Source organism: Onychomys torridus, chromosome 14 (genome assembly GCF_903995425.1).
Source record: "Onychomys torridus chromosome 14, mOncTor1.1, whole genome shotgun sequence".
NCBI lineage: Eukaryota > Metazoa > Chordata > Mammalia > Rodentia > Cricetidae > Onychomys > Onychomys torridus.
Window position 1 is genome coordinate 5,564,665 of NC_050456.1, and position 26,750 is coordinate 5,591,414.

General features: G+C 43.0%; 1 protein-coding gene across 1 annotated transcript in view; it reads left to right on the forward strand.

The window, feature by feature from the left end:
- Ankmy2 (ankyrin repeat and MYND domain containing 2) overlaps window positions 1-16,680 on the forward strand; it is a 42,747-nt gene extending 26,067 nt beyond the window's left edge. Inside the window, exons 5-10 of the mRNA XM_036206185.1 lie at window positions 4,935-5,095; window positions 9,496-9,710; window positions 10,266-10,401; window positions 13,266-13,394; window positions 14,462-14,591; window positions 15,611-16,680. Of these exons, the coding sequence (XP_036062078.1) occupies window positions 4,935-5,095; window positions 9,496-9,710; window positions 10,266-10,401; window positions 13,266-13,394; window positions 14,462-14,591; window positions 15,611-15,792 (953 nt within the window). The 3' untranslated portion in view covers window positions 15,793-16,680. The remainder of the gene's footprint in view (window positions 1-4,934; window positions 5,096-9,495; window positions 9,711-10,265; window positions 10,402-13,265; window positions 13,395-14,461; window positions 14,592-15,610) is intronic.
- Window positions 16,681-26,750: the final 10,070 nt, after the last annotated feature.

Here is a 26,750-nt window from a genome sequence, read left to right on the forward strand (position 1 = left end):
ATTTTTAAAGAGCTTTGCTATAAAAAGGTTATCTTTAAGCAGCCTTTTTTTTATTGCTTCCAAGACTTTTGTCATTTAGAAGTTGTCTTAACCATGAGTTACAACAGTGTTTTCCCAAATGTTCTTTAGATTTTTGCTTTTTTTCTTTTAATGTGTATATTAATATGTGTGTTTTGTCTGTATACATGTGCATGCTTCATGTGCATGCCTGATCAGAAGATGGCAGCAGATCTGGAGCTGGAGTTACGGACAGCTGTGAGCCTCCTTGGGGAGCTGAACTGAACTCAAAGATCCAGTAATTTCTGCCTCTCAAGTGTTGGGATTAAAGGGGTACATCACCACACCCAGCGCTTGCTAGGCAAGCGCTCTACCACTGAGCTAAATCCCCAGCCCCAAGAATGGATTTTGTACTTAGAGAATTTATGTTTTTATTTGACCACTAGACTGTCTTCTAATTACAGTCTTCCTGTTTCAGCCCACCCCACCTGACTACCATATCAGCCATTTTTCAAAAAGCTTATCAATAAGTAGTACTTTCTAGCTAATGTTTCATATTATAGGAGTTCTTACCTCACTCCTGTATTCTGCTACTTCTAGCTTATTATGGATGAAACAGAGGAACAGTAAGTTTTACATTTTTTATTAATCTCCTGAGATCACAGTGGCTTTCATGGCAAGCCAGGTTTTCATGTATTTTCTAGGGACTCAATTCCAGCTCCTTGTGTGACAAGCACTTGTACCCACTGGGCCTTCTCCTGATTCCCTGTCTATTTACTTTGTCAATAACTAGTTATTTCTCTCTTTCAAGCATTTTCTTTCTCAGCTCCACTTATTTGTTTGTTTGTTGTTTGTTTTTTGAGGCAGGGTCTCATATAGTTCAGGCTGACTTTAAAATCGATGTGTGACTAAGAATGGGCTTGAACTTTTGAGTCTCCTGCCTCCAACTCCCAATTGTTGGGATTACAGGCAGGAACTGCTGGATTTTATTTAAATAATGTAACTTATAAATGCAAAGGTAATTTCTCATTTCTAATTCCAAATAATAGCCCCTCTTTTTAGCAGGTATTTCCAATATGCACCGGGTTCCATTCCCGTCCTCTCTCATCTTTGCTCCTTATTTTATTTGGTTATTTGTGTGTGTGTGTGTGTGTGTGTGTGTGTGTGTGTGTGTGCGCGCGCGCGCGCAAGTGCTTGTGTCTTTTTTTTTTTTTTTTTTTCCCGTTTTTCGAGACAGGGTTTCTCTGTAGCTTTGGAGGCTGTACTGGAACTCGCTTTGTAGACCAGGCTGGCCTTGAACTCACAGAGATCCGCCTGCCTCTGCCTCCCGAGTACTGGGATTACAGGCGTGCGCCACCACCGTCCAGCTCCGTGCTTCTGTCTTTAATGTGACTGTCTTGGTGAAAGTTACACCATTCCTGGTCACACTCTGCCCTCTGTGCACAGGGCACTGCTTGCCCAGTTAGCACCCCACCTCACTGCTCTCCGCTCTGTATCTGGCTTGTCCCACCTCCGGGCCTTCGAGCTCCGCCTTCTGCACTGCTGCCTTCATCTCTGGGCCTGTAGCTCCTCGCTGGGAGCCTCCTGGACCGGTCTAGTCTTTGTTGTGCCCATTGCTCTAGAGTACACTTGGTAGGGTGTCACCCCTTTACCAGTCCTTGATGTGATGGTTGGCAGTCACTCTCCCCCACTCGGGTCCGCCTCCCAGGGCCTTCTCTGTCCCCCTGTCTGTTGGCTTCTGAAATGCCCATTTTCATTCAGGTTTTTGTTGCAGGATTTCTCAGACGAGCTGTGTAGATTCTGTATCTCAAAACCCACCACAACTAAATGGTCGTTCTGGAATGGACTTTTTTTTTTTGCTTGTTCCTTGACACTTATTTCACAGTTCTTTTCTCTCTGTTCATTTCAAAGTCATGCTACAACTTTCTAATTGTAGTACTAAAAATACAAATTCTGTTTAGTTTCCATTCTAAACTTTTCTGATTTGAGGGTAGTTTGACCTTGTGTCAAAAGTTTACTACGATTTGTCAGTGGGTCTTGCTGTTGAGAAGACCTACATCTCATCATTGTAGCAAACTGCTGGACTGGAACTTTGCATTTCAGAGACTGGAGTACACCCTGGTGGGGAAGCGTGGCAAAGGGTTGCCTCTGCACTGTGGCTGCAGGAGAGCAAGCAGCCTCTTGTGATGTGGTACCAACCAGGAAGCAGACGGCAGAGTGGAACAGGACCAGGACAGAACCCCAAGGCGCACCCCTGGGACCCTCTGTCCTAGAAGTTCCACAGCCTCCCCAAGCAGGGCCCCAAGCTGAGGATCAAGTGTTTAAACACATGAGCCTGTGGAAGACATTTCATCTCAATCCATAACAATTGTATCCCCCTCCCCGGTATCTCTTCTTAGTGATGATAACACTTTTTAGTTGTATCTAATCAGAATTCTTAAACCAAAATAGTCAAAACCTCTTTATCATTTTATACAGACTTTTAAACAATCAAGTAAATTACATTTACAAAGATAAACTTTACACATATGTCAGTCTAATAAATTATTAGCAAATGATTTCGCTTCAGTGTGTTCTCTGACAGGGTCATTGTTAGGTAGCAGATATTTTATGTATGATATATACAGTTGCCAGCCGTCTTGTCCGACTATCCAGTTAGGGCGGGCTGTATTAGTTACTGTTCTCCTTCCTATGACAAAGTACCAATTTATGGAAGTGTGTGTGTGTGTGTGTGTGTGTGTGTGTGTGTGTGTGTATTGTGGCTCATGACTTGAGGAGATAGTTTGTCGTGATGGGGATGTCATGGTCGTAGGAGTGGGGATGGCACTCACAGTGTGTCTGCAGCCAGAAAAGCAATGGGTTCCGGGACTCGGCATCCTGTCTTTCTCTTTTTATTTACTCTGGGACTCCTGTCCATGGGACCAAGAGAGTGGTCCAGGCCTTCATTTAAACCTCCCTGGAAACCCTCACCGTCACACCCAGAGGTGTCTCTTAGGTGACTCTAAACCAGTCATGGAAGCTAACATTTCAGGGACTGCTGGAAATCGAAGTTGCTTTCCTTTGACCGTTTGTGTCTGGTTTGATTCTCTTGCTGAGATGTTTGAACATTGTTTTCATCATGAGAACCTGCTTGATGGAGTCCGTGTAAAGAACCGGTGCCGCTGCCCTCTGCCTCCGTTTCCTCGTGTGCCTCTGTCAGCTCACACAGAGGCACCTGGGTTGACTTGGGTGCCGTGGTGTGTATAACCTGCTTGATTAGGAGACTGGCTCAGTTGAATGCCAATTTTCTCCTGGAAGATTCTGGAAGCAGATACCATTTTCTAAGCATAGTGCCTTGGCTGATTTCAGATTTTTAATATACGGTTGACTTCTTGAGATAGGAATAGAAATTTCTAATAGGCAGAAAGAAGACATCAAGGAGGGGAAATGAAGGAGAAAGTGTTTGTGTGTGTGTGTGGGGGGGGGGACTCCACTTCTCATTTCCCTCATGGAACAGTACGGCCCGCATGGCATTTAGAAACATACATACAAAATGGTACTGCTGTTGGTGCTGAATCCTGTTTTCAAATCAGGGATCTTTTCTTCCGTCACTCACTTTTATGTTTTCTTCTGTTTTCACTCTTTATTCTTTCCACTGTTATGTTCCTGCATATTGTGAGCTCTCTCATCCCTCCCCTTGTAATTTCTCTCTGTTTGCTACCACAAATTTAGTTCACAGAAGCAAGTAGGATTCTCTCTTTGAATTCGCTTTTTAATTTTTAAAATGTGAGCTTCCCTGTGGCTCTCGAAAGCCCTTGGTTACTCTTCCAGACTCTTGGGTGGTTGTTTGGGATCTGCGGTTGTGGGGGTGGGGGGGCACTGCACAGTCGCTGTTTTCCACCTGCCATTTCCTAGGCATCCAGGTAAAGAAAGCCTGCCTGCAGGCTTGTGGGCCAGAGGCACAAAGGGCTGCGGTACCTGTGCCTGTGCGGCCACGGTCTACAGCCACCTACCCCAAGCAGGAATCATTCTTCTCCTCAGCCTCAGGAATGCTGAGTACCAGGTAGAGCACCTGCTAGTGCACACGTTGGGCCCGATGGCCAGCAGTGCAATGTGCCTGCAGTCAGTGTCGGCAGAATCTCAGGACCCTGTAGGCAAGGACAGGAGCCAGGCAGGCACACCGGGCTTGACCACTCTCTTCAAGACTGGCAGTCTGATCCCTTAGCCCTCGGCAGGCAGAGAGGAGAGAAAGGCTGTCCCTCTGGAGACCTCGGCAGGGTCCAGAGCTGGGTGCTCTGGAATGCGCCCTACCTTCCGTCCTACCTGCTTGCCCAGAGTGCCCACTTCGTGGCTCCAGAGAAGTTCTGGAGAGGGAGCAGTGGGTAGAGGACAGCAGGAGCAGCGTCAGCTCAGCAGCTTTCCTGGGGAAACATCACATTTCTGTTTAACCCAATAGCTCAGGGCTGTGGCTTAGCAACCTGTGAGGGGCTGTGGTGTTGATTCCAAGCTTGTGGGAGCAAAAGCTTCCTCTACTTCAGTTCAGAAAGAGGCTAAGCTTCTCTCCAATTTTAGAGGGTCGGGGATTACTTGATAATTTAGTGATTATAACGTACTTTGCATAGAATATATTTAAATTGTCTGTATATGTACCTGCATGTCTTGGGGGAAACATGAGTATCATTGGTGTTAAGGTTTAAAAAGAGATAGTTAATCATAGTCAGTTTTTATGAAATAATTTTAGGGTTCTTAAGTTGAATACTTTCTTTTGGTAATCTATCTCTCTACTTTAAGATGCTTGAAAATGTTCTCTGATGTATTTTCCTTTCCTTCTCTACTCTTTTCTCAAAGAATAAAAACACTGTACATGTTTACTCCCAAAGCAACATCACATCATAAAAAGAGCCCAGACTCCTGTGTTTAATGATAAACTAACAGCTTTTCTGTTTTTCTACTTAAAGGTCAGCATGATTGTGTGGCTATAATCAACAATTTCTTCCCTCGGGAGAGGCTGGATTATTACACTAAACCCCAGGGGTTGGATAAAGAGCCGAAACTGCCCCCAAAGTTGGCAGGACCACTGCACAAAATCATCACCACGACGAACCTCCACCCCGTCAAGGTAGCCCAGCGTCTGTTGTATCTGCTCTCCAGATCAGCGTTGCTCCAGTGTCTCAAATGTTCACATGCCACCGGGTCTGTCTCAGGCCAAGTCCTGTAGATGAGGGTTTGTAGGGAGCTCCCAGATCTGCTTGAGTCATGGCAGGAGTGCCCTCACTGAGCGCCAGGAGCTGGTGAGGGAGACCAGAGGCAGGGCAAAGGCCAGGAAGGGAAATGCTAGCCTCACTTAACTTGACCTTATCCCTAGGCATTGCTGCAGACAGCCTGGCTCCAGCCCTGAGAAAGTGGGAGTCATTAATGTCCTTTAGCATGTCATTGGCCTGGGCCTGTCCCCAGAGGAAAAGAACAACCTGCCAGACAGAAGAAAGGAGGCAGCTCCCTTGAATGAGGGAAGTTCTCCAGAGGAAACTGTTAGCCCATGCTGAGTATGGCAGGCCTGGTGTGAGGCCTGGTAACGTGGATCTGGGTGGCACACCATTGACTTGTACGGTAATGCTTATCCTTGTGAGAATACTCAGAAGTGGAACAATTTCACTAAATATAAGCATGTTTTCATTGCAAGTGAATATGTGATGCCTTTGATAATGCTGTCAATGGAAGCCAACAGATTGTCAGCTTAGGCATCAGACTTCAGCTTGTTCAGTGTGAGTTCCAAGAGCCATTCTGAGCTCTTTTTGTTTGTTTTTCAAGACAGGGTTTCTCTGTGTAGCCTTGGCTATTCTGAAATTCTGCAGACCAGGCTGGCCTCAAACACAAAGAAATCTGCCTGCCACTGGCTCCTCAGTGTTGGGATTAAAGATATGCTCCACCACTACCTGACTTTGGTGTGTGTGTGTGTGTGTGTGTGTGTGTGTGTGTGTGTGTGTGTGTTTTGTTTTAACAACAGAAGCTACATTAGAAATCTGAGGAAGATGAGGCTTAGAGTTTACCTGTAAACTCCTCTGCTCTCTCCTGGGCAGTACAGCTGTCCTTGAGAACCCCTAGGAGCTCAGATGGGCCTTTTCAGTGGGCCTTTAGGCACCGACCAGTTGGGCTGAAGGGACCAGGTTTCATGCAGAGAATGTAGCTGTTTCTGTAAGACTCAGGTCATCACACTACTTTGGAGTGAAGTCCCCTGCTTTCTTACTGACTCTCATACCCGTTCCCTTCCTTCTTTCTCTCTCTCTCTCTTCTCTCTCTCTCTCTCTCTCTCTCTCTCTCTCTCTCTCTCTCTCTCTGTGTGACTTTCATACACATTCCCTTCTCTCTGACTTTAATACCCATCCCCTTTCTCTCTCTCTCTGATTTTCATATCTGGTTTTTTTTTTTTTTTCTTTTTTCTTTTCTTTTTTTTGGTTTTTTGAGACAGGGTTTCTCTGTGTAGCTTTGTGCCTTTCCTGGGACTCACTTGGTAGCCCAGGCTGGCCTCAAACTCACAGAGATCCACCTGCCTCTGCTTCCCAAGTGCTGGGATTAAAAGTGTGCACCACCACCACCCAGCTCATAGCTGTTTCTTTGCAGGGAGGTTCTGGAATCATTTCTGACATTTGCACGGCAGCCACTATTTCTGCTAAATGTCTTAAAATTGTCCTATTTTCAGTATCTTTACAGATACATCCATTATGAGTGAATTGGAATATGTGCCTCCTTTTGCAGGCAATATGATCTGAGGTGATCAACATGGTTGAGTCTGTAGAGACTTGGCACTGTGGTCCTTTCTCGAGACCCAGCCTTGCTGTCTGTAGCGACAGGCAGTCCATCCACCTGGACCTCTGCCTTTGTCTATACTTTGGGTACAAAAGCTGCCCCTTGCTTTTGTTGTGTGGCCTACTTTACTGCTTCACCCAGCTTCAAGCTGGCATGTGTCTTCAGAGGGTTACAAAGGAGGAGGGACCCCCCCCTTCTCCTGAAGCCAAAGCGTTTTCAAAAAGCACAGGCCTTCTCCCCAGCTCACCTTTTCATTGCTTTTGTGTCTAAAATGGCTGCGTTTGCATCTAGGTTACATGGCTGCTGTAGCAATGTGTTTGTTTTTAAAAGGGACTCGGGGAGTTGTGCTGGTGCCCAGACAATAGTGGTTATCTAAGAGAAAGACAAAATCTCGGGGAAATCACAGTAGCTTTGTGAAGGGCCTCTGAGGGAAGAGCCGGCAAGTGCATGTGTGGCAGTCCATTGTTCAGGTGGTTTTCAAGCCCAAGGTTGCTGACGTACCAATTTAAAAAATGGGGGCAGAGTAAAAAGTAGCGAAAGTGCCACTGCAGGAGCATGCTCTTTGCGAGGCATCCGTGGAGAAAGAAGACTCACCTCGATTCGATGCTGACAGGAATATACTACTTTCCTTGGTAGTGCATAATTAGGACTCCCTTATTCCTTTTTGTAACACTGGAGACGAAGGAGGCTAATGTGAGTGTTCCTTGTGAGCAGCACATATGTGTCAGTAATTCTGTAGCTACAGATCAGAGTCGTCGTCAATCTTAGTTCTGCTTTATAAAATACAGAAAGCCTAGTGTCTCAATTAAAAACAGTCATTACTATAGACTATTTTTGATTTTTAAAAAAGAATTTTGCTTGTAAGTCTGTACTCCTGATTATTTACATCATATATAAAATATTGAAAAGTTTTAAATGATCACAATTAGCAGAAGTATAAGAGGGTAGATAATGAGTTCTGTACATCACAGGTTATTTTTTCTATAAATTAGTTTTTAAAAAATATTTATTTTATGTGTATACATGTGTACCTGAGGGTATGTTCCTGTGCCACTTGTGTGCAAAGCTCTGGGAAGTGAGTAGAAGGCATCAGATCTCCGGAACAGGAGTTAGAGATGATTGTGAGCTGCCATGTGGGTCCTGGGAACCTGACCTGGGTTCTCTGCAAGAGCAGTAAGTGCTCTTAGCTGCCAAGCCTGCATGTATGTAAGTGTAGCACATATGTACCTGGTACCTGTAGAAACCAGAGTGCATCTGAAACTGGAATTATGGCTGGTTTGGGGCTGCCATGTGGGTCCTGGGATCCACCATGGATCTTCTGGAAGAGTAGCCAGTGTTCTTAACCACTGAGACATCTGTCTCCCCAACCCCCACAAATTAATGTTTAATATTTGTTTTGGTAGGGAGAATAATCAGCAAATTTACTAATAAGGATTCAATTTTACTTACTTCTTTGAAGTCTGATAATTTATTATAATGTGCTGGATCTTAAAATATTTGATTACAAATAAGTTGAATAGTGTCAAAGGGAATTTCTCATTGACCTCAAATCTACGTTAGATTTCTAGGAAAGTCACATTATATCAGTTCACAGATGATTTTTCTTCATGTCCGAAGAGACTGTAATCCACAAAGTCTCCTCCCAGACACAGGGGTTGAGCTGAAACACATAGGTTAGGAAGTACTGACTGCTGCACACACCCTGGCCACATCACACACATTTTCATTCCTGTTAGGCCATCAGGACCTTGAGGTGGTCTCCTGCAGACTGACTTCATGGAATATGCCCTGCAGTGAAGCTCATAAAAACACTTCTGATTACGTTAAATTTGAGCTTAATTAGTACATAAATAGGAAATGTAGGACCCAGAATGTGTAAGATTGGATAACTTTCTACTATTATCCCTTTCAAAGCTATTTCTGGTTTCCATTTTAACATAATTGCATTATTGAGGATGGTTGGACTCATCTTAAGGAAAATTTCCACAAAGAAATGTAGTTAATATTGTTTCTAGATTTCTTTCTGTGATCTGATTTTCTTGTAATTAATAAGAATTTGAGGACTAGGGGTCTAACTCAGTAACAACACTTGCTTAGCATTCAGGAAGCCCAGTGCCTCATAAACAAGGATGGCAGTGCACATCCATAACCCCAGTGCTTGGGCTGTGGAGGCAGGAGGATCAGGAACTCAGAGTCATCCTTATTTAGCACATTCAAGGCCAGTCTGGGATTCATGGAACCTGTCTCAAAATCCAAAAGGAAAGGAGGGGAGGAGGAAGGGGGAAGGCAAAGGAAGGGGAAGGGAGTGGGGAGATTGTAGTTTTCCTGTGGGGTTATTGAGTTTAGTCATGTTAACTAGAAGTCGTTGACTCCTGTGATGCTGACCTGTGTGTAATGAATGGTTTGCAGGTGCACTGAAAACATTTATGAAGCGCTTTTCAGAGACAGTGCTGCACTGTGCTCTGGCAGGCATGCTAGCTCCTCAGCATGCACAGAGACAGACCACATTGTCATTGTAATATCAGGAGATTTCCCAATACCGTATTCGCTTTATAACATAGAGTAGCAGCAATGTGCCTTCTGATTTGAATTGTGCAGTAGCGCATGTGATTCTGAGAAGACCCTGGGCGGTCGTGGCCTCAGCTGTGCCGACTGCCTCTCCATACATGGAGACATCTTTTGTGGGATTTCAGTGTTCCGTGGCATTTCTTCCAGATTGTGATGCTTGTGAATGAGAACCCTCTGCTGGCGGAAGCAGCGGCTCTCGGCAAATGCTACAGAGTGATGGATTTGATCTGTGAGAAGTGCATGAAACAAAGAGACATGAATGAGGTGCTGGCCATGAAAATGCACTATATCAGCTGCATCTTTCAGAAGTGCATTACCTTCCTCAAAGACGGAGAGAATAAACTGGAGACCCTGATCAAAAGGTACTGCCTCTACCCTGTCATGCCAAAATACACTCAGCCTGCCTTCTCTGAAGCTGGTGACTCACGTAAAAACTGACACTGTAGCAGCAGCAGCAGACGCTGTTGGAGTCACATTTAGTCTCCCAGAAACAAAGGACAATATTGGACGCAGGTATAGTTTTGGTAGTTTCGTGATGGGATGAAGTGTACTGTGATGTGGGCTGCTGTACTGGCACTTCCTGTGTCTGTTGGCACACTTGGCAGGGCTGAGTGTGCCCGTTGCCCTCTGACTGCAGGGAACTTACTGAGAAAAGGGAACTGAGTCACGAGGGTGTGGCTCATTGAGCTTTCATTCTTCCTGCGGACAGCTGGCTAGGTCGTGGGTAGCTGGCCGGCGTGAGAACACTGCTCAGCCCTCTGAGGCGGCTGTCACCTTTGCTTGTGACAATCAGATCTTGGAAACATGGTCAGGTCTGCTGTTTAGTCTGAATAACAATCGAGGTGGAGTCCCTCCATGTGAGATTGGAGGAGACACTGACAATTTTAACCCGAAACTGTTTAAACTATGTCTTTCAGCTTGTTGAAAGGCAGAGCGTCTGATGGCTTCCCGGTGTATCAGGAAAAGATCATCAGAGAAAGCATCAGGAAATTCCCGTACTGCGAAGCCACACTCCTCCAGCAGCTGGTGCGAAGCATCGCTCCAGTTGAAATCGTAAGGCTCTTCTCCCTGGGTTCACTGTCCAGTACGACCCGGCCACCGCATCATGTTGTGAGCCTGAGGACAAGTTCTGACTGTGTTTTTATTGTTTCAGGACAATTTTAGGAGCAAAACTGGAAATAAGTTGACAGTGTCTCTCTGTATAGGGAAGTAGGTAGTTATAAGAGAAAGACTTTACACCTCTGTGAACGTTGGATACCTGTCTACTGGAGATAGAGACACATACATGTAAGAATTGCTAGTAGAAGTCTCCAGAGTAGATGGACGCACAGATTGGTCATCTAGGGTACCAGAGTTCAGGCCACAGACTACTGCTGGATGAGCCAGCACAAGGCTGGCTGTGGTTCCAGACAATAATCTCAGAGTGTCCCTGATTCTTCGGTGCACCTTGAGTGCCTCTAATTAGGAATGTTCTGTAATTAACAACAACAGCAACCTGCATATCCCAGCCATAGGAAGTACATTCTATTGCTGTGTTAAATTACTTACCGTCTTTTGTCACACATGGAAGTGCTGTTTCACAAGACGCTTCACACTGTCCTTGAGTCACACTTTTCCAAGCATTTCAACCAAATGCTGTGTTAGCCTTTAGCCCAATTTGGTCCCTGCCACGCGGCTCCCTCTGTCCCTCTGGGAGTTTGGTTCACTTCTCTGTGCCTACTGGGGGCTGGGTTGCCATCCTCAGTGTGGAGAATCAAGACAGAAGGGGTTCCAGCAGTCCTGGCACGGCGGTTAAATGTGGACAGTCATTGTTCACACGCTCTTGGGCCTTTCACACAGAAACGCTCTTCCTTTTTAACACAGTTGGCTGTTTGCCATTTGGGCTTTTAGAAGATTACATAGCAAATTGTGAAGATGAATTACTGTGGATGACCATAGCAAGCTCCAGCCAACATTCAAATCAGCAAAGATTTACTTCTTCACATACAGTCAAATAACCCAAGCTAGCCGGCCAGGGCTGCAGGATGGCTCAGGAATGGACTAAGGAATGCCCCACTCGTCCGTCTTTCTGCCCCATACTCCTCACCCATAGAGCTCATGTATGCATGTTTGTGTGCACAGACTTGCAAGGCTTTAGACACTTCCTGCAGGACACATTCCCATCTCCAGCAGGCAGGAAGAACAAAAGGTCTACCCGAGGGGAAGATGCTCTCCACGGAATCTGAGTTGCACGTGTGTCCAGTGGAATAAAGGTTGTAACTTTTTTACACCCCGCTGCTGCATACTACTCTCTGTTGGTGAGAAGTTTGGACAGTTATGTCAGAGAAGTGACTAGCAGCGGCTGTCACAGAGTCCCCAGCACTGCCGAGTGGAGACTGGTATTGCACCTCCATGAGAGAAGTCAGACAGCAAACCTGGCAATCCTGGTGTTCAGATAAAACCTCGATGCCTCAGAGGGCATAAGCTGATAGCCTGAGTTCAGTCTTTGAATCCAATGGTGAGATGATAGTACCAGCTCTCCTAAGTTGTCCCTGACCTCTCAGGTATGCCAGGATAGGCATGTACCAGTGCATGTACACACTAAAATGATATTTTTTTAAAGAATCAGCTTTCTGTTTATGGGGCCAGCAAGAAGGTCAGCAGGCAAAGGCACTTGCCTCCGGGCCTGAAAACTTGATTTTAATCACAGAGATCCACGTGGGTAGATAAGGGAAAATTTGTGTTTGAACTTCTAGGAGACTGGCCCATGTCGGCCATGCATGGAGATAGTGAGAATATGGTTGTTTGTGGTCTGTGAAAGAAAGACTGACTTCTGCTTTGTCCTCAGACCTCCACCTGTGCAGCCTTGGCACACACTCACACGATACAAATACATTTAAAAAAAATTTTTTTTTTTTGAGAGTCAGGGCACATTAGCATCTTAGCCCCACAAGAGAGTAATTACATTTTATAAAGCATAATGTTTAATGTTTTTTCTGGTGATTTTAATTTGTCAGCAAAGGTTAATAATAAAGTTGAGATAGTATTTAATGTCATTTAGAAAGATCTCTCTCTCAAAGATTTTTGTCCTTTAAGAATTGTATATTCTAAGCTAGACCTAACAGTCCAGGCCTGTCATTTTAGCTACTTGGGATTAGGCCAGAAGAGTTACAAGTTCAAGGCCTGCCTGGGCTACTGAGTAGATTCGAAAGCAAGCTAGGGAGCTTCATAAGATCTTACCTCAAAATAAAAAGTAAAAGGGATACAAAAGCTGTAATACAGTGATGGAGCACCTGCCTGGCATGCAGAGACTTAGTGTGGTCCCCTGTTCAAGAAGCAAGTTCCCTAAACTGTTTTGAAAACTTACCTTTGGGCTCCCTGGATAGCTCCATGTGTGGGTTTTGTGGTGCTGCAAGACCTTATACCTCTGAAGTAACACTGACTCATTGCTGTCATGTGAGGGTCTCAGGCTGGTGGCCGTGACAGTCACTGCTGCTCCTGCCGGTTCTGATGCCTGGGTCCCTGCTGCACAGGTGTATATGTATATAAAGATTTTCTTTCCTTTCACATACTAACCCATTTCCCCTCCCTCCTCTTCTCCCACTCCCCCCACCTACCCTCATCCCACCCCCATCCCCTCCTCCTAGAGAGTAAGGCCTCTCTTGGGTAGTCAACACAGGCTGTTATACCATGTTGGAGCTAGACCTAGCCCCTCCCTCCTGCATCAAGGCTGAGTAAGGCATTGCACCATAGGGAGTGGTGTCTAAAAGGCCAGTTTGTGTACCCATTGCCAGGGGACCCACAAACACATCAAGCCGCTCACTTTCAGTCACATGCAGAGGGCCTCGCTACTGTTTCTAGTCAATACCATGTGTCAGTGATACCTCTGTGTTCTTCCTTGGGGATTTCAGTGGATGTCCCCCTCTTCACCCTCCTAGGGGTCTGATCCCACTGCGTTCTCTGTGCTTACCCAAGTCATCACAGGACAAGTGGGTTTTGTGGATGCTGAGTTCTGCACCACCTGTGGAGAAAAAGGAGCAAGTAAAAGATGTTCGGTTTGCAAAATGGTAAGAGCAAAATCCTTCCAAATTCATTGATGTGTCGTCAGTAAGACTGCTCCAAGCTGACACTTGAATGTTATCATCACATAAGTGTAGTAATTGGAATTAGTTTTATAATAAATTCTAATAAGTGAACACAGCAAATTAACCTTCAACTGTGTGCCTCAGTTCCTGTGTTTACTCCCACATAGAAAAAGATGAAAGGATGAAGGAGAGAAAATAGAAAGATCACAGAGCACCAGGACACGGGCTGGTGTGGACAGCAAACCCAGACATTTCATGTTGGCTTCTCAGTCTTCTATCATCCTCCCGTTTAAAATAACGCTTTTCTAACTGTCAACAATAACCGTCTGTAAGAACTCCACTCCCCATTTTCTGGAGTTACCTTTGTAACATACATATCTGATTATTCTTCTCCTCCAGTGCATGTGTACGTGTCTGGTACACTCTCTAAATCCTGCAGGTAATATCAATTCATCCGTTGATTTCAAGGTTGAAATTCTTCAACTTCTTTTGAGACATTAGCATCTGCCATCTTCATCGGCTTCTCCAGCTTTACCTGCTTAGATTACTTCCTAAAGCCTCTTTCCTCCCGAGTGAAATAGGGTTCAGGGTGTGCTAATTATTGCTCATCGGAAAGCCCAGTAAAAGTAATGTTTAAGTCCATGGTCACACTTCACGTCTGTGGCAGGCTGCCTTCAGCTGGGGCAATTCGGCACCAGAACATGTCTCCAGGGCTGTGCTAGAACGGGTGAGCAACCAGAAATGCAAAGGGATTCTTTTGAGTTTTTCAGTTTTGTTTTCTCTTAAGGCCACCCTTGAATTCTTGACCCTCCTGCCTCTACCTCCCAAATGCTGGGGTCACAGATTCTTAATACGCCAGATATCAAATCTTTTGTAGCCTCTTGGACTAACACATAGCTATATTATATACAGTCACATATCATATAATAGTTTTATTTTTTTAAGTATGGAAAACAGCATTTTTATAGAATAGTGCTTGGTTTAATGTTTGTTGGGAAACCATGCTATTGTAAATCTTAAAATGAAAACGAGTTTGTAATTGATTTCAGGTGATATATTGTGATCAGACCTGCCAGAAATCACACTGGTTCGTGCATAAGAAGACATGTAAGAGCCTGAAGGATGTTTATGAGAAGCAGCAGTCGGAAGCTGCCAAACATAAGAGCCAGGAGGAAAAGCGTATGTACACAGCCGCTGAGTTGGTGCCCTTCCTTTTCACGGGAAAGGCGGGCTTTGTGACACCGGCCCTGTATACAGACAAACTGTGTCATCTTTAGACCAGGAGAGCCTCGGGGGTACCCAGCTTGGGGACACGGCACAGAACACAGTCAGCTGAGATGTCACTGGCAACCAGACACAAAATTCTGATGACTGCCCTGGAGTGGTGGGTGTCCTCATGGGTCACTCATGGAGGACTTTAAGGTCATTGAATAGACCTTGAATGTCCCCCGATGGCTACCAGAATACTTTAAAGTTAGAAGCCTTTACACTTTTACAGTTCGATATTATGAATGAAATACATAATAACATTCGTTATGTGCAATTAACTGTTCCAAGCCACTTTCATCTCTACTCATGAAATGTGGCTCATTTATCATTTGGTGTAATTGAATGGTTTGTACAAAGTTATTTTTAAAAAGAAATATTTGTCACTAACAGACTATTTTTCCGGTTTTGCCTTCATTGCTGTGGATCAATTTTTTTGTTTTTTTAAGTTTTTCAAGGTGTAACCTTGGATGTCCTGGAACTCAATCTATAACCTAGGCTGGCCCCGAACTCTTAGAGATCCTCCTGCCTCTGCCTCCTGAGTGCAGGAATTAAAGGCATGCACTACTCCCCAGCACACCAAACATTTTTAATCTTACGTTGAGGACAGAAAATGGGCAGGCTTTTATCAATAAAAGTTACCTAAATGCAGGCAGTTACTGTCTCAAGAACATCAAGTTAATTAAATGCAGATTTTGTCAACTCCAAACAATTCTGGTGTAGAGTCTTGGCCTTAGAACCCCTGCTCTTGTCGCTGCTGTGAAGCTTGGAGCAAGTACCCAGCCCCTCTTCTCAGAGTCACTACTGATTGGCACAATAGTGACAGTTATAATAAAAGTAATAGTCTGCCCTGTGTAGAGACTGATTAATAGAGTAACATTGTCACACTGTCTGGCACATGATAGCAACAAATAAATCTTTCTTTTTATTAGATGGAAAGCTCGATGTCAATTCTAACCATGTTAATGAAGATCAACCAGAGGCTGAAGTGGGCATTTCCCAAGAAAATTCCACTCCTGATGATTCTGTGGAAGGAGAGAGAGAACCTGGAGATGAGGCCGGAGCAGCCTGGGCACAGGATGTTCCTACAGGGCCCCAGCTGTCCGAGGAGTAAACGCTGTCAACGGTGGCCAGCACGGGCCACCTTCATCCCGCAGATAGCTGCAGAACTCATGTGACTGTCTCCATTTGCTGTGACACTGCATGGCCCCGCGGCAGGAGTGCACTTCCCTAGAGTAGAGGCTTTCAAGCAAAGCTACCTCCTACGCCTTGATTTCCTCTTCAGCTCTGTTCTACAGATGAACAGGCATTTCTGTGGAAAATACTTCCTTTCAAAATACACACAAAAAACGTGTCCATTCCTTTTCTGGCCCCCCAATGATTGTACACAAAGGAAAATAAATCCCCTTAAAGAAGAAATCTGGGTCCTAGGGAAGAAAGAAAAGCACAGGGAAGATGTGAAAGAGAAGCGCAGTAGGGAGAGAGAAACCATGGGCACAGAAATCGGCCCTCAGAAAGAGCAAGCTCCCCTGTGAATAAAGGGCATCTGAATCGTTTTTATTGTCCTGAAGTTGGACATACATAGCTGTAATGAGGAACACTCTGTATTCAAAGAGCTTTTCCATAATTCAGCCTGGTGTAGCTTAAACAGAAATGGTCAAGAGCACTTTGAGCCCTGTGTTTCTTGCAGCAATATTCTTTGCAGTATTTGGACATTTAGAAACTCTGCATTGAACACTGGTAGTCACTGTTCCCGCAGTCCTGTAAAAGCACCTCATGCACCATACTCTATCTGAAAAGCCAACTTTTATCTTTCTACCAACTTTTCATGAGCCTCACCCTATTCAGGTACTGCTACTTAGAGCTGTCATTTTAAGAATGTCCCATTCTGTCTTTTAGCGTATGTGGCATGTAAGCAGAGCTGGAGTGTCGTGTCTGACAGAGGTGCTGTCTTTCAGTTTCCTGTTGGTTTTAAAATAAATCTACCTACAAACATGGTTCATCTTGTTTCATATTTGTGCCAAGGGCCGAATGTTAGTGAAGGTAACGAATGTGAAGGTTAGTAAATATGGAGGAATGAGGTTAAGTTTCTATAATGTGTAAAATAACTGGTCCTTCCCTCACTCAGCGGGTCAGGTTTCTGAGTCCTGTTGATTCTAATCTTCCTTCCTGCCCTAGTCCAGTTGTCCCCCATATGCTATGATCATTGTTCAGTTTGATGACTTCGGGTGAGTAAATTCAGTGTTAAAAAGTTAACTATCCTGTTTTACTTCTCAGTTGTAACAAGCTTCCCTTGCAAAGTGAAGGTATCTATCAACATGCCTTGTCTGTGTGGTGATAAACACTTCAGGTTGTGAACGAGCCATCCGGGCCTCTCTGTATGGTCCAGCAATCCCTGCATTTTAATGCTTTCAAATGCATACTCAGGCCTTCATCCTTGTCCCTTCCACACTGAGCATCCGCTGTGCACTATGCTAGCAGCCTCTCTGGCAGCCTGCCTAAGAACCCTGGGATCCATGCACTGACACTTGGTGAGTCCTCTGGGTATTTTTTCTTGCTTCACGTGCCCCAGAATTGAGGGACAAAGTGGCCTGCAGCATGGAAGCACTCAGAGCACCCACCTCCAGCCCCAGAAGTTCTCAGAAAACTCTGCAGCCTTTCAGCCCACCCTGTGTTGCAAACTCAAGCTAGCAACATCGGCTCAGATCTGAATTTGCAACACACACTGAGAACTCATCTGCTTCCCACAATGGCATGAGCACCTCCTTATAATGCTAGTCCCTCCATAGGTACATATCTGTAGCTGCTGTTTCTCAGGTAACTCTAATACATCAGGCAGTCTTGGCCGGTTTGGCCTTACAAATGACCCCACACCAAGTGGCTTAAATCACAAATACTTATTTCTAAGAGTTTTGGAATATGGAAGTCCAAAATCAGGGTGCTGGTTTGATTGGACTCTATACAATTCTTCACTCTTGGAAAGCTTTCCCAGTGCTTTCCCATTCTGTGGAGGCAGAGGTCAAGATGCTCTGTGGGGGACTAACTCCACTCATGAGGGCTTTACTTTCATGACCTGATTTCTTAAAACACCCCCTACTCCAAACACCATCACCTCGGATTTCATTCAATGAAATCTGAATATGAATTCTGGATAGTGGGGGATATACACACTGTAGTCCTTAAGAGGCACCCCTGAACTGGGGCTGTGAGTAACCACATATGGAGTAAGTCTCAGCCCTTGAGACTCTTTGAGGTTATATTATTAGTTTACCCAAGAGCAGACTATAAGCCTAGGGAAATGAGTATCCTTAGGCTAGACCCGTCTCATCACATGGTCCAGCCCTTAGCCACAACTGTTCTTTATACCAGCGATTTGGGGTCCTATTCATATGACCTCCCAATGGGCCCTGAGATGAAAGTTTTCACATGAGTCAGCCTCAGTGGTTATCCATTGTTTAAAACAAAAAGTATAATTAAAAGTTCTCTCTTTTAAATGGTATGTTCCATTTTAGCAGAATTTTGTCTAGTTTATGGGTCATAACTTCTATTTTGTGCTTAAATTAGTGATCTTTAAAGAAGTTCTTCTGGTCACAGCACGTTAGCCCTTCATTAGTAAAGTTCTGAAAGCCCAGTAGAGAGGAATGTGCTTTGCAAAAAATATTTTTTCTTTATTGAAAATAGATTTTCAAAAAAATATATATTCTGATTACGATTTCCCCTCCCTCGTCTCCTAGTTTCTCCCACCTCCTCTCCCATTCGGATCGCTGTCTTTCTGTTTCTCCTTAGAAAACAAGCAGGCTTCCAAGGGATAATAATAAAATATAATACAATAAGATAGAACAAAAACATATGCATTGGAATAGGAGAGACAGAAGGAAAAGAGACCAAGGAGAGGCACCAACCGATACAGACTTGGAAACACACGTTCACACAGTTCAGGAATCTCATAAAAAATGACCAGAAGCCACAATATATGTGCCAAGAGCTACAGGGGGTGGGGGGAGAAAGTAAACAATAAAAAAGGAAAAAAGTTAAAAAAAGAAAATGCCTTGACATAGTGAAATAAGAAACCTCCAAAGACACTGCTGAATTCACTTTCTGCTGGCCATTTACTGCTGGGGATGTGGTCTACCCTTCAGAGTAGTTTGTTTCCCAGTGAGACTCTCTTGGAGTCAAAGTTTTATTTCATATGTAAATGATTATCAGTTGGAGATAGCTTCTGGGCTAGGGGCAGGGGGTGAGGGTGGGGGAGAGGGAGGTGTGTGTCCATTTCTCCTTTCAGAACTAGGAACCCATTGGGTGCAGACCAGTGTAGGTCCTTATGCATGCTGCCTCAGTCTCATTGAGTTGTTGACCAAATGGGAACACCCAAACCACTCAGGCTATTGCCGAGGCTATTGGTGGGTTTCCACCAACTGACAGCAGGGTCCTATTGCTGAAGACATACCCATGCAACCCACTGAACATGGAGAGGTTGAGATGGTCCCTACCTATAGTCTTCACCCCTACTGGCTTAGTATTCTTGGTATCAGAAGGTACACTGCATGCTACCAATGGAGAAACATAAACAGCTCAGGTACAAACACTTTGACATACAGTGATGCTTTCCCCGTGTCTGTCTGTCTGGCCACTATCAGGTTGCCCCCATCTAGCTGTCTGGTTCCCCTTTTCTCTCTGCCCACCAGCCCTGCCTATCCCTCCTTTGCCTAGCTATTGGCCATTCAGCTTTTTATTAGACTAATCGAGTGCCTTAGGCAGAGAAGGTGAAACAGCAACATATCTTTACATAGTTAAACAAATGCAGCATAAACAAATACAACAGATCATTAAACAATTATTCTGCAGAAAGACAGTAAGAGCCAGAGAAAATGGAGAACACTAAGAAAACAAAGCCTTCTAATCACTTATAGGACTAATGCACATGTAAAAAAAAAAATTCTTCATTCAAGTGAGGCATGCTTTAATTTGTCATCTAACATAAAGAATAAGTAAACATGACTGTTCTCCCAGCTGGTCACCCCAGCCTCTAGGCCTTAGGCCCAGAAGCACAACCTGTGCCCCTATTCCCCCACCCATTACAGCCCCAGTTGTAGGCCAGCAGGCAAGGCTCCTATGGGCAGGCCTGACCACCACCACTCCCCATTGGACCCTGAAATCTACAAGTCCCACTCTGTCCCCAAACCCACTCATGCCCCTGAGACCCCAGAAGCTCCCTGAGACACAAGCACTGATAGTGCCAATTCAACCAAGAGTGGCTCCCTGAGACATAGACACTGTTTGCACTGATTGGAGGAAGTGATGGGTAGATGGCAGTGCAGGAATACATTCAACAATGTAGAGAGCAATATGGCACCACCAGATCCTAGTGGTTTCACATCAGCAAGACCTGAACATCCCAGTGTTGAAGAAGCAGAAGAAAACAAACTTAAAAATGATTTTATGAAGATGACAGAGGCATTTCAAGAGGAAATGAAAAACTTTCTTAAAGAAATCAAGGAAAAGACAAACAAAAATTGGAAGAAATCAACAAATCTCTTAAAGAAAGTCAAGAAAATGAAGAAAAAGCAATCAAATGGGTGAAGGAAACAGTTCAAGACTTGAAAATTGAAATACAGGCAATAAAGAAGACACAAACTGAGAAAATTCTGGAATTGAAAAATCTGAGTAACTGAACAGGACCTATAGATGTAAGCATAACCAACAGAATGCAAGAGATGGAAGAAAGAATCTCTGGTGTTGAAGATACGATAGAGAAAATAGGTTCATTGGTCAAAGAAAACATTAAATCTAAAAAGAAATCACAACATAATATGTCCAGAAAATCTGGGACACTATGAAAAGACCAAAACTAAGAATAATAAAAGAAGGAGAAGAATACTAGCTCAAAGGCACAGAAAATATATTCAACAAAGCTATAGAATAAACTTTCCCAACCTAAAGAAGGAAATGCCTATGGAAGATATAAGAAGATTATAGAATACCAAATAGACCGGAACCCCCCAAAAAGTCCCCTCACCACATAATAAACCACTAAACATACAAAATAAAGAAAGAATATTAAGAGCTGCAAAGGAAAAAGGCCAAGTAACATCAGAATTACACTCAACTTCTCAATGGTTTGAAAACCAGAAGGTCTTGGACAGATATTATGCAGACACTAAGAGACCATGGATGCCAGCCCATGCTATTATACCCAGCAAAACTCTCAATCATCATAGACAGAGTAAACAAGAAAGTCCATGACAAAACCAGATTTAAACAATACCTATCCACAAATCTAGCCCTATAATAAACACTAGAAGGAAAAATCCAACCTAAGGAATTTAGATGTACCCACGAAAACAGAGGCAATAGATAATTCCACACCAACAAATCCCAAAGAAGGTAAACATACACACTACCACCAAAAAAATAACAGAAATTAACAATCACTGATCATTAATATCCCTTAATGTCAGTGGACTCAAATTTCCTGTAAAAAGACACAGGCTAGCAGAATGGATACAAAAACAAGATCCATCCTTCTGATGCATACAAGAAACCCACCTCAACTTCAAAGACAGACACTACCTCAGAGTAAATGGTTGGGAAAACACTTTCTAATCAAATGGACTAAAGAAGCAAGCTGATGTAGCTATCCTAATATCTAACAAAATAGACTTCAAACTAAAATCAATCAAAAGAGATTGAGAAAGACATTACATATTCATCACAGGAAAAATTCATCAAGATAAAGTCTCAATTCTGAACATTTATGCCCCAAATACAAGATTATCCACATATGTCTAAAAAATTACTGAAGCTTAAATCACACATCGAACCCCACACACTAATAGTGGGAGATTTCAACACCCCACTCTCACCAAAGGGCAGGTCTGACAGAAAGAAACTTAACAGAGAAATAAGGGAACTAGTAGATATTATGACTTAAATAGACTTAATAGACATCTACAGAAATTCTACCCAAACACAAAAGAATATACCTTCTTCTCAGCACCCCATGGAACCTTCTGTAAAGTTGACTACATGCTCAGACACAAAGCAAATCTCAACAGATACAAAACAATTGGAATAACTTCCTGTATTTTATTTGACCACCATGGCTTAAAGTTAGGTTTCAACAACAACTACAGAAAGCCTACAAACTCATGGAAACTGAATAATGTTCAACTGAATCACCACTAGGTCAAGGAAGAAATAAGTAATGAAATTAAAGACTTCCTAGAATTCAATGAAAATGAATGTACAACATACCTAAACTTATGAGACACTATGAAAGCAATATTAAGAGGAAAGTTCATGGCTCTAAATGCCTATGGAATGAAGTTGGAGAAATTTCACACTAGCTACTTAACAGAACAAAAAGAAGCAAACTCACCCAGACAGAATAAATGCCAGGAAATAATCAAATTGAAGGCTGAAATCAATAAAAGAGAAAAAGAACAGTACAAAGAATCAATGAAACAAAAAGTTGTGTTGGTTGAGAAAACCAACAAGATAAGCAAACCCTTGTACAAACTAACCAAAAAGCAGAGAGAGAATATCCAAATTAACAAAATCAGAAATGAAAAGCAAGACATAACATCAGACAACAAGAAAATCCAGAGAATCATCAGGTCATACTTTTAAAACCTGTACTCCACCCAAATCGGAAAATCTAAAAGAAATGGACAATTTTCTGGGTAAGTACCACATACCCAAATTAAATCAAGACCAGATAAACAATTAAAATAGACCTATAACCTCTATGGAAAAAGAAACAGTCATTAAAAATCCCCCAACTGGATTGGGATTTAGCTCAGTGGTAGAGCACTTGCCTAGCAAGCACAAGGCCCTGGGTTCGATCCTCAGCTCCAAAAAAAAAAAAAAAAAAGAATGATGCCGGGCGGTGGTGGCGCACACCTGTAATCCCAGCACTTGGGAGGCAGAGGCAGGTGGATCTCTGTGAGTTCGAGGCCAGCCTGGTCTACAAATCAAGTTCCAGGAAAGGCACAAAGCTACACAGAGAAACCCAGTCTCGAGAAAAAAAAAAAAAAAAAAAAGAATCTCCCAACCAAAAAGAAGTCCAAGGCTGCATGGTTTCAGTGCAGAATTCTACCAGATTTTCAAAGAAGAGCTAACACCAATACTCCTTAAATCGTTCCACAAAATAGAAACAGAAGAGACATTGCCAAACTCTTTTTATGAGGCTACAGTTACCCTGATACCTGAACCACACAAAAATGCAGCAAAGAAAGAGAGTTACAGACCAATCTCCCTCATGAATAATGATGCAAAAATACTCAACAAAATACTGGCAAACCAAATCTAAGAACACATCAGAAAAATCATCCACCATGATCAAGTAGGCTTCATCTCAGAGATGCAGGGATGGTTCAACATATGAAAAATCTGTCTATAGGTAATCCATCATATAAACAAACTGAAAGAAAAAACCCACATGATTATTGCATTAGATGTTGAAAAAGTCTTTGACAAAATCCAACACCACTTCATGATAAAGATCTTGGAGAGATCAGGGATACAAGGAACATACCTAAACATAATAAAGGCAATTTACAGCAAGCCGGCAGCCAACATCAAAGTAAATGGAGAGAAACTCAAAGCAATTCCACCAAAACCAGGAATAAGACAATGCTGTCTACTCTCCATATATCTATTTAATATAGTGCTTGAAGTTCTAGCTAGAGCAATAAGACAACAAAAGGAGATCAAGGGGATACAAATTGCAAAGAATTAAGTCAAACTTCACTACTTGCAGATGATATGATAGTGTACATAAGTGACTCCAAAAATTCTACCAGGGAAGTCCTACAACTGATCAACACCTTCAATTATGTGGTGGGATACAAGATTAACTAAAAAAAAATCAGTAGTTCTCCTATATACAAATGATTAATGGGCTGAGAAAGAAATCAGAGAAACATCACCTTTTATAATAGCCACAAGTAATATAAAATAACTTGGGGTAACTCTAACCAAATGAGTGAAAAACCTGTATAACAAGAATTTTAAGTCCTTTAAGAAAGATTGAAAAAGATATCAGAAAATGGAAAGATCTCCCATGCTCATGGATAGGCAGGATTAACAAAGTAAAAATGGCAGTCTTACCAAAGCAATCTAAAGATTCAGTGCAATCCCTATCAAGATCCCAACACAATTCTTCACAAACCTGGAAAGAACAATACTCAACTTCATATGGAAAAACAAAAAAACCTAGGATAGCTAAAACAATCCTTTACAATAAAGCAACTTCTAGAGGTATCACCATCCCTGACTTCAAACTCTACTGCAAAGCTATAGTAATAAAAACAGCTTGGTGTTGGCATACAAACCGACATGTGGACCAATGGAATCAAATTGAAGACCTTTACATTAATCCACACACCTATAAACACCTGATTTTTGACAAAGAAGCCAAAACTGTACAATGGAAAAAAGAAAGCTTCTTCAACAAATGGTGCTGGCATAATTGGATGTCAACATGTAGAAGATTGCAAATAGATTCATATCTGTCCATGCACAAAACACAAGTCCAAGTGGATCAAGGACCTCAACATAAATCCAGCTATACTGATCTTGATAGAAGAGAAAGTAGGAAGTAGCCTAGAATACGTTGGCATGGGAGACCACTTCCTAAATATAACACCAGTAGCACAGACACTGAGAGCAACAATTAATAAATGGGACCTCCTGAAACTGAGAAGCTTCTGTAAGGCAAAGGACATGGTAAATAAGACAAAATGATAGCCTACAGAATGGGAAAAGATCTTTACCAACCCCACATCTGACAGAGGGATGATCTCCAAAAGATATAAAGAGCTCAAGAAACTAAACAGTAAAATACCAAACAATCCAATTTAAAAAATGGGCTAGTGTTGGGGATTTAGCTCAGTGGTAGAGAACTTGCCTAGCAAGCACAAGGCCCTAGGTTAGATCCTCAGCTCAAAAAAACAAAAAACAAAACAAAAAAAAAACCCCAAAAACAAAAACCAAAGCAAACAAACAAAAAAAAACGGGCTATAGATCTAAACAGAATTCTCAACAGAAGAATCTCAAATGGCTGAAAGGCATTTATGGAATTGTTCAACATCCTTAGTCATCAAGGAAATGCAAATCAAAATGACTATGATATACCATCTTACACCAGTCAGAATGGCTAAGATCAAAAACACTGAGGACAGCTGATGTTGGAGGGGACGTGGAGCAAGGGGAACACTCCTCCACTGTTGGTGGGAGTACAAATTTGAGCAGCCACTTTGGAAATCAGTATGGCAGTTTCTCAGAAAATTGAGAATCAATTTACCTCAATACCCAATGATACCACTCTTTGGCATATACCCAAGGGATGCTCATATCACAAGGACATTTGCTTAACTATGTTCATAGTAGCTAGAACCTGGAAACAACCTAGATGTCCCTCAACTGAGGAATGGATAAAGAAAATATGGTACATATATACAAAGGAGAATTACTGAGCTGTAAAAACAATGACAACATGAAATTTGCAGGCAAATTTGCAGGATGGAACTAGAAAATATCATCCTGAGTGAGGTAACCCAGACTCAGAAGGATAAACATGGTATGTACTCACTCATAAGTGGATACTAGATGTAAAGCAAAGGATGATCAGACTACAACCCACATCTTCAGAGAAGCTAGGGAACAAGGGGGACCCTAAGAGGGATACATGGATTGCCCTGGGAAGGAGAAACAGATGAGATCTCCATGAGTGAACCTGGATGAAGGAGGGCAATAGAGGGGAGGTGATGGGGGATGAGAACATGAGGGAACAGGATGGTTGAGCTAGGGGAGAGATGAAGTGGGAGAGCAATGAAAGAGATATCTTGATAGAGGGAGACATTATGGAGTTAGGAAGAAACCTGGTACCAGGAAATTTCCCAGGAATCTACAAGGATGACCCAAGATTAGACTACTAGCAATAGTGGTGAGGGTACCTGAGCTGGCCTACACTGGTAATCAGATTGGTGAATACCCTAAGTGTCATCATAGAGCCTTCATCCAGTAACTGATAGAAGCAGATGTAGAGATCCACAGTCAAGCACCAGGCCAAGCTCTGGGAGTTCAATTGAAGAGAGGGAAGAGAAATTATATGAGCAAGGGGTGGGTGGGGGTCAAAATCATAATAGGGAAATCTACAGAGACAACTAAACCAAGCTTGTAAGAACTCACAAACTTTAGACCAATAGCTGTGGAGCCTGCATGGGACTAGACTAGGCTCTCTGCATAAGGGAGATAGTTGTGTAGCTTGATCTGTTTGAGAAGCTCCTGGCAGTGGGATCAGAATATATCCCTGACACATGAGCTGGTTTTCTGGAGCCCATTACCTGTGGTCGGACACCTTGCTCACTCTTGGTGTGGCTTTGCTGATTCCCCATGGGAGGCCTTACCCTTTTGGTGGAGGGGATAGGCATGAATCGGGGAATGGGGGTATACTGGAGGAGGAGTAAGAGGGAGATCTGTGGTTGGTATGTAAAATAAATAAAAAATTTAAATAAAAAATAAGTAAATACAATGTTAAATATTTTATAAAATAAAGTGAATTTGCTACTCTTTTCTGTCACTATTACAAGGGGCTATGCCATGCATTCTTGTTACAAAGGGTTACACCACACGTTCTATCATTACAAAGGGCTACACTATACATCCTATTGTAGGTATAGCCCTTTTTACTTTATTCTGTCTTTCAGTAGTTAATCTAGAGATTACAGTATCTTGTCTGTCACTTGCTAGAGTAATTTTAAAATACTACTTATACAACTTACAGGTCTCCTTACGCCTGATCCTGACTATACTGTTTTTATCAAAATGGATTCTTCACAGGTATGCGCAGTAGTGCACACAGAGAGACACACTCTTTGTACAGTTACCCCGAGTTTCCGCTTCAGCTCAGCTCCTGATGAGTGGCTTCCACTAGTTACTCAGGTTTTCAGTATGAGGACAGGTGCAAGGGAATATCCAGCACTATTTGAAGAGCAAATAGGCCACTGCTATGTCCGTATGGTCTTGCTAAAGAACCCGTGAAAACTGTGAGCCTCCAAGAGAAGGCTT